At 52.1% G+C, this 7,833-nt stretch overlaps 1 protein-coding gene across 5 annotated transcripts; it reads left to right on the forward strand.

Annotated features, from left to right (window-relative positions):
* Positions 1–34: 34 nt before the first annotated feature.
* ECSCR (endothelial cell surface expressed chemotaxis and apoptosis regulator) lies at positions 35–7,781 on the forward strand. 5 transcript variants are annotated; one of them, XM_082454689.1, is made up of 10 exons: positions 36–187; positions 3,474–3,509; positions 3,750–3,800; positions 3,962–4,021; positions 5,003–5,050; positions 5,680–5,793; positions 6,185–6,283; positions 6,493–6,529; positions 7,169–7,265; positions 7,436–7,781. In XM_082454689.1, exons 1-10 carry the CDS (start codon positions 127–129, stop codon positions 7,442–7,444), a joined length of 612 nt encoding a protein of 203 aa, XP_082310815.1. In that variant the 5' UTR covers positions 36–126; the 3' UTR covers positions 7,445–7,781. The 5 variants fall into 5 exon arrangements, with proteins under 5 accessions (XP_082310817.1, XP_082310815.1, XP_082310818.1 ...); XM_082454691.1 differs by lacking the exon at positions 5,003–5,050 and having other exon boundaries at positions 35–187; XM_082454690.1 differs by lacking the exon at positions 3,474–3,509 and having other exon boundaries at positions 53–187.
* Positions 7,782–7,833: the final 52 nt, after the last annotated feature.

Genomic DNA, 7,833 nt, shown 5'->3' on the forward strand with positions numbered 1-7,833 from the left:
TTCTTTGACAGGAAGCTCTGGAGAGTCAGCCCCCACCCCCATCCCGCCCCAGCACTCCCTCTCTCTTTTCCACTATGGACAGAGCCTCCGCACAGAGGCTGCCTGCCTGCCGCAGACCCAGCTGACATGGGGAGCGTCGGAGAAACGCAGCTGTGCTGGGCCATCCTGGGCTTCCTCCTGCTCCAAGGTAAGAGGCACCTGCCACTGTCCTTCAGCAGCTCCTCTCCTGCGGCCGGCAGTCCTGGGCGCCTGTCTCTCCTTCAGGACACACACCACACAGGCTCTGCATCCAGGGCTTCGCTCACCCGGAGGGAAATTCCAGAGCCTTTTTGTGAAGGGGATCGCTTGGCTTGGGAGCTGGTCATTCCCAGGCAGCGGTAAAATAGAGGTATGGTTAGACTCTTTTGTGGGACATTTTCCAGGGTGAACTGGGGCCCCCGGAGAGGCTGGCCCCCTGAAATGTGGGAGGTGACTGTCTTGGTGTGAGGTTGAGGCTGGAAAGCTCCTTCCAGGGTGTCCTAGCACAAAACTGTCTGTACCTTGGCTTTACAGGTGATCTTTTTTCTTCTTTCATATGAGGAGTAACAACCTGGGATTTCCAAATATTGACTTTATGCTCAAATCACAGGAAGAGGGACTCAGGTTAGATACGAAGAACCATTTGCCAAAGAAGATGTACGCATTTCATCTAGGAGGCCAGATGAAATGACCCCCAGAGGAAATGACTTGGGAACAACACCTCTCAGATAGAGCTCTGCTAGCGGATGAGTGTGAAGCAGCTCATTAGGGGTCCTCTAATTAGGGAGCGGTTTCTGGGAACCATGAGAAATCCAGGAGATTCTGACTCACAGGGCAGAAACTTCCCTTCGGTCATCCCTTCCCCACCCCCACCTCACCCTCCACAGGTCCTCTGTGGAGGATTTATGAGCATGTGCTCAAAGCGGCAGAAGGGGGTTCAAGAGTATCTGGATGGGGAGGGAGGATGGCGGTTTCTTGGCGGTGGGTGAGAGGGCCCGAGTTCCCCAACGCTCTGTCTCCTGGAGAGATTAGACATTTTTCTAAAAGCCCAAGGACTGGGGATAAAACTCTGATCATCCCATTCCTATTCCCCCCACCCCCTCCCGGGAGGATAGAGTCACACATCTGATCTGGGGCTGGGGGACTAGGCTGCCGTAGAAACCTCAGAAATGGCAGAGGAGGAGATTAAAAGGTGAGACCCACGAGGGGACATTTTCACAAACCTAGGCTTCTCCCAGCTTCCCTACCTGCCGTTCTGTCCCAGCCAAGCTCCAGGGTTAGGAATGTCCTGAGTGATTCTTCCTGAGCTACAATCACCCTTGAGTATCCTAGCCGCTCATCCCAGGATCTCATAGCCCTCGCTGTTTCCTTCCTTTGGTGGACTGGGGAATCTTTTTGAGGATATTCAGGCCCACAAAGAGACGTGACTGTGGAGACACAGATTCAGGGCAGACTTGAAACTTGGAGGATTGGAGAGAAGGGGGCAAAAATTTAAATGTTCAGAATTTCTTGAGCATGAACTGTCAGGCCCTGTGTTAAGTGCTTTATGTGCCTTTTCTTATCCTCACAATGACTTTTGGGCTACTAAAATCACTTGCATTTTAAAGAAGAGAAAACTGAGGCCCAGGTCAGACAGTAAGTGACAGAGTCAGGGCTTGAACTCAAGACCTTCAGACTCCAAAATCCATGAGTTTAACTACTAAACTATGCTGCTGAGGAGAACAGTGTGGTGGTGGTGAAGAGGGGGAAGAGAGAGGCTGGCAGGGAGTGAAGCAGGTAGGGATTAGGGAGGGGAGACAGGAAAGTAAGATATCCCTGTGCCTAGTGGTCAGAGGCAGCCCGGCCTATAGAAACAGATGCTCCCCAAGTCCCTCCTCACAGAGGAATCCACTGTTGAGAAACTGTTCCGGTAGTGGGAGGGGAGACAGGAGACAAAGAGAGAGCAGGCCACTGGGACTCAGAGCTTGTGACTTTGGAACTCCTTCTAAGACACTAGTTTTGCTTCTAGATAAATGCAGGAAGGCAGTGAACTGTGCCTTCCCACTAAAAACTAGTTATCATCTTATAGAGCAAAGATGGTACCTTAGATATGCTTGATCAATAACTGATAGATTTTTTTTTTTAAGACATGCCTCAGATTGCCTCAGATTGAAATCACCCAGGGTGATTCCCCAGCTGGGAAGAGTTCTCTCTAGGCTGGGGCACCTAGATGTTTTAACTCCCCTCTTGACTGCCCCACCCGAGGAGGGAATAGGGCTATGAGAGATGGTGACCTGGAAAAACACAGCCCTGGCTTTGGGCAAGCTTGGGCTTGGAAGCAATTATTTCCACACTATCCAAGTGATAGCCCCATGGAGGAAGGCAGTGGCTGAAGAAAATAAACTAGTGGGCTGCCCCAGGCTGGGCAGGTCCCTGGCCCTCAGCAGCCTCTGTTCACCGGGGCCTGGGCTCCCAGGCTTGGTACTTCCCTGATGATGAGGGGCTGAGGGAGCAGGAGGCCAGGCCAGCGGCTGCAGTCCCAGCCCAGCTAGTGGAGGACGGGAACCCAGCTGGGCGGCTCCACTTCCCCACGTTGTTTTCCTTTCACATTGTTCACAGGTTTCAAGAATGATTTCATTGTGGAAAATGAGCAAACACAACCTGACCTTTCAGGTCCCACGCACACAGGGGACACATATATGGACACACAGCACACATGCACATCTGCGTGGAGGTCCGCAGGCACACGCATGCACACACACAAAGGAGAACGAGGCCTTGTGACTGGGGCCTCCTGATAATTGCCTCTTCCCTGGGTTTGGCTAACAGTGACCATTTCTGAAGTAGCCTCTACCTGTTAGAGTAAACTGGTGGCTCGTTCTAGAATTTCCTTGCCTCCTGTATGTACCTCAGAACTTGCTTCCTGTGTAGGCCCTTACCTCCAGCTGGAGGGGTAGAGAGACAGCCCAGGTACCAACCCCAATCCCTCACCTCATCTTATTCACCACATCTTTCCATCCCCTTCCCTTGGGACAAGACCAGGATGACAGTATTCACAGAAAAGGGATGGCTCCATGGTAGTGTAGTGAGAACATTAGCTAGAGACCTGGAGTTCTGGGTCTTTGTCTAGACGTGGCAGTTCACTGGCCCTCTGTCCTTGGACATATCACTACTTTGGAATAACCTTCCCCTGCCCTTGTGTCAGGTCGGTATAGAACCCATGTGGGACTGAAGAGACAGGAAAGGACTCTAGGACACTGAACCATGAGGTGGTGGCGATGGTGTGATTGAGTCACCGTCTCAGAGGAAGCCAGCGCCATGAGCTGGAGTCACATCCTCTAGCCTACTGCCAAGGGTGTCTGCCTTCTAGCGTGGGAGGCTGGAAGCCAAAAGGCCTGGGTTCTTCTCCGGGGCGGGGGTGAAGGCTGGGCAGAAGGCTCACCAAGCTAGTCTACGTGTTCTGCTTTCTCTTGCAGGCCACAACTCCCAGCCCGCGACAACTAGCCCTCAGGGTAAGACCAAAGGCACAGGGCCTACTCCAGCATTCTGGCCTGGGAGCTGAGGAAAAGTGGAAAGAGCTCCAGGCCTGTTTGGCACTAATCTTTCACATGCCTTGAGAGAGGAGAGAGATGACAGGTTGGGGCATGGGGTGGGGGAGGAAGAAAGACTAGAAAACACCAGCTTAGCGAAGGAGAGAGGCAGATGGAGCAATAGGAGGCAGCGGACCCTCAGTCTCAGATGATCTGTTTCAGGAAACTTCAGCAGTCATAGTCCAACCACAGAGCCAACTTCCCCCCAGACAGGTGAGTGAGTGTGGGTGCCTAGGGGCCAAGACCTGCCCCTTGCCCAGCCCTCTCCCCAGCCCTTTAGATCTGCTTGGAGCCCAAGGGTTCTCGGGTGGGCTAGGGAGTGTGGTGTCAGCAAACCTGCCCCACCTCCAGCTGCCCTCCACTTGTACTTGCAGGAGACGGTCCTTCTGCAGAGCCCAACTACTCAAGCCCTCTGTCCAGCACCGGCATCCCAGGTACTCTGCCACTCAGATTACAGATGCCATTCAGGGAGGGTCCAGCGAGGAGGCAGACACAGTCTCTGCTCTAAAGGACAATACAGATAAGTGGAGGGCCAGACAAGCAAATAGGACCTCATATTGACAGTTACAAAGCAGGGTGAGAAGGGCCACGGTGAGCGTAAGCCGAAGGTGCTATGGGAACCAGGGCAACATTAGCCACTTCAGACTTGGGGGCCAGACATCCCAGAGTGAGTGATCTCTGAAGCTGAGGCCCAAGAAGGAGTTAATCCGATGAAGACTGTGGGGTGGAGGGTGGTAGGGCATATCCCAGGGAGAGGGAACTGCAAAGGTAAAGGCCCAGAGGAATTGAAGGCAGATTTGGGGCTAAAGAGCTTCCCTGCGCACATGCTGGTTGAGGCCCTAAGCAGGCCACGCATGCTTCCTAATCTGCAGCAGCTCCACAGAAGCCCTCACGGGTCTCCATGGAAGCCAGTAAACCCATGACTCTGAGTTCAAGCGCCGTGGCTGGTCACCCCTGTCCTTGCTGGGACTGACTTGGTCCCAGCCACAGAAGCACACGTCAGGACTCCATGAGTACCTGGGACTGGGGGTGAAAAACCCTGGGTCGTGTCTGGCTGGGTTCCTTCTTCCCGCCTCGGGAAGCCCAGGTCCTGCCCCACAGTGAGGGTTCTCAAGGCTAGGATCCACACCAGTGGTACCCTGCTTTGGGAGAGAGGTAGAGAGGCCTGAGGTGGGGGGGAAGTGGAGACAGGAACTGGTCTCAGTGAAGGTAAAAGGAGCCTGGACTCAGGACTGATAAAGGCATAGAAGGGGTAAGCTGGGGGTAGGGGAACCCAAAATGTTGGAAAGGGAGACACAAAAGGCGGGAAAGGGCTACACGCTTCTCAGGGCAGGTTGGCCTTCACCCAGCAGCATGGGAGAAAACTAGGAGGGGGTGGATACCCTCCATCTGGGCCCTGCTGTTTCATGGTGCAGGCACAGGTGTCCCAAGCAGCGGCAAGAGCAGTGGCAGTACAAGCAGAGGTATGTCCTGTCTGTGCTCACAGTGAAGAGCACCCTGACCCTTTCTCTCATCCCAGCCCTCGGCTCTGGGGCCTTTCTACACTTCCAGACTTAAACTTAGGAGTTGGGTGAGGATAAGGAAGTGGACTAGCAATCAGGCCTGCAGTAAATGTGTTGAAGTGGGGCAGAGATGGGCGACCATACCATTTTTTAAGAGCACCAGAAACTTGTGCCCATTAACTGGCAGCCTGGCTTGTTAGGTCAGTGCCTGGGGACAAACATCTGATGCCCTTCCTTCCTTCCGCCTCAACCTTTGGCAAAACACAGATGGCTCCCCCTTGCCCGGTCTGGCTCCCTATCTCTGCAGCATAAATCCCTTTCCTCTGGACCCCACGGGTGTGGTGGGAAGAGCATAATGAGAGAAGCATCCTGAATTTTCTGAAGTCCTCTGGAACTAGGAACATGAGCAACCAGCAATGCTCTTCACGTGATCCCACATCACCCAGTTCTGAAGGGTGGGAGGAAGTCTTTTTGGTAGGGCATGAGTTCTCTCTGCAGTCCTCTAACTGGGGGAAGTGGGAGGGGGCCAGCTTTCTCACATAGACTGCATCAGTCCCTTCGCTGATACCCCCATCCCTACTCCCTTTTAGACACCTCTCACAATGTTACATCCAAATTACCCACCATGAGTTTGAGGACAAGAGAAGACTCGACCATCCTGCCCAGCCCCACGTCAGAGACAGTGCTCACTGTGGCTGCATTCGGTGAGAGGGAGGAGAAGGTGGGGAGTGGCAGGGGACCTCACGCCTGAGCTGACTTGGACTCTAGGTCTGGGAACACAAGTTCAAATCTTGTCCATTTGGTTTAGGAGGGTTTGGCTGATGAGGAAGACGCTGGTGGGATGGAGCCTCCGCTGGCCCTCCACTCAGCTCTTCTGGACTCTGATGGGCTCCATGTTCTTAAGGGAGGATGGGGCAGGGCTGTGGAGCCGGGAATAGCAGGCTGAGAGCTCATTCATTCAACAGAGAAGGGGAATTCACTTTACTCCCAGAGCCTGTCTACACAGCACTTAGCTGGGAAGGGAATTTGGACTCCTGTTGCCCTCTTCCGTCCTGTCCTCTGCTTCTCCTTCACCCCATCCTTCTCCCTATTCAGGTGTTATCAGCTTCATTGCCATCCTGGTGGTTGTGGTGATCATCCTGGTCAGTGTGGTCAGTCTAAGGTTTAAGTGTCAGAAGAACAAGGAGTCTGAAGGTACATGCCCTGACCCTCAGGGTCCCCTTTGCCTCTCTTTGATGAGGGACCCAGAGCTAGATTCTGGAACTGACACCCAGCCTGGGGTTGAGGGAAGGAATGGCACCACTAGGGGAAATGGGAGGGTCCACTGGGTGGGCTTTGAGGGGAAGATTGGGCTTCTCAGTTACAGCCTGTGACCTCCAATCCATGCCTTTGGATTTTTACAGATCCCCAGAAACCTGGGAGTTCGGGGCTCTCTGAAAGGTAAGACTGTCAGAGGTGTAAGGGAAGAATCATCTACTGACCTCTTACTCCCCCATTCCAAGAGGGACCAACACTTCCTGCCTTCACACACACACACACACACACACACACACACACACACACACACACACACACAGAATCCTGACAGCCTCACCGAGACCAGGGCTCGGGCAGGTGATGGACTGGAATGCTTCAGCCCCAAGGCTAAGTCTCTATAACCCCTTCGTGAAAAGTGCAGGAATTCAGATTCTAATACACTCCTTAAACAAGAAGGTACTTATTTAAGGAACCACTTGTTGAACACCTTATATGTGCCAAGCACTATGGTAGAAATTTTTGTAATATCTCAGATTCTTAGAGGAGTTCTTCAAGGCAGATATGACTGCATTTTACACATTTAAAAAATTAAGACTTAGGAGAGGTTGTAATTTGGTCAAGATCGCACAAGTAGTAGGTAGCAAAACTAAGATTTAAACACAAGTCTTTGGGGCTTCAAAGCACACACTCATTTCATTATAGTCCACCACCAAAATAAAGGTTTCTCAAAACAAAGGTTAAGTTTCACAACCCCCCAATTCCTTGATCCCCATTGCCCTATGGCTCCTTCTGTCTCTAACCCATGTTCCCTTCCTTCCCCAGCTGCTCCACAGCCAATGGAGAGAAAGACAGCATCACCCTCATCTCCATGAAGAACATCAACATGAATAACAGCAAAGGATGCCCTTCAGCAGAGAAGGTGCATTTTTCCTGGTTCCTTCCTCCCTTCTCCCTCCTCCTCCTCCTTTCAGGCTCCACTTCCTTAACCAGAAAGGAGATACTTTCAAAGATCCAGGCTCTTCTCTCCTCTTCCCTACCCTACCACTCCTGGTTAACTTCATCCATCCTCATTATGTATTTATTTTGCAGGTTCTTTAAAAGCGACCTTGGGTCCCTGTGGATCTGACGATGATGCAGCTTCCCTGTGACTGTAAGAAGGAAGGCGATGGGATGGGTAGAGGCAATAAACTAGATATGTTATTTTATTGTTTCACATCTACTCCCAGATCTAAAGGACATTAGCATTCCTCCAGATCTGGGAGCAAGCTGCCAGCCTGAGAGACTCTTTCCCACGTGGGCAGTCACCCTAGAAACACAGCATGCTCCTCCCACCACCTCAAAGTCACAGGGAGGAGGAGTCTATAGGGCCAGAGCAAGGAAAATGACAGTGAATTGGTCCTTTCTATTTTGCATTAAAATCATTTTCTAGCCTGCAGTCTAATTTCTTTTAAGGTCTATGTTCCCATGGGTATTTCTTAACAGAGTGT

This window comes from Balaenoptera physalus (genome assembly GCF_965194825.1).
Source record: "Balaenoptera physalus genome assembly, chromosome: 3".
Taxonomy (NCBI): domain Eukaryota; kingdom Metazoa; phylum Chordata; class Mammalia; order Artiodactyla; family Balaenopteridae; genus Balaenoptera; species Balaenoptera physalus.

Bases quoted from the DNA above. Each gene is read 5' to 3' on its own strand.
- ECSCR (XM_082454689.1), top strand. From the start codon at position 127: ATGGGGAGCGTCGGAGAAACGCAGCTGTGCTGGGCCATCCTGGGCTTC. The intron at 3,801-3,961 runs GTGAGTGAGTGT...TTGTACTTGCAG, and splicing joins GCCAACTTCCCCCCAGACAG to GAGACGGTCCTTCTGCAGAG. The intron at 6,284-6,492 runs GTACATGCCCTG...GGATTTTTACAG, and splicing joins GAAGAACAAGGAGTCTGAAG to ATCCCCAGAAACCTGGGAGT.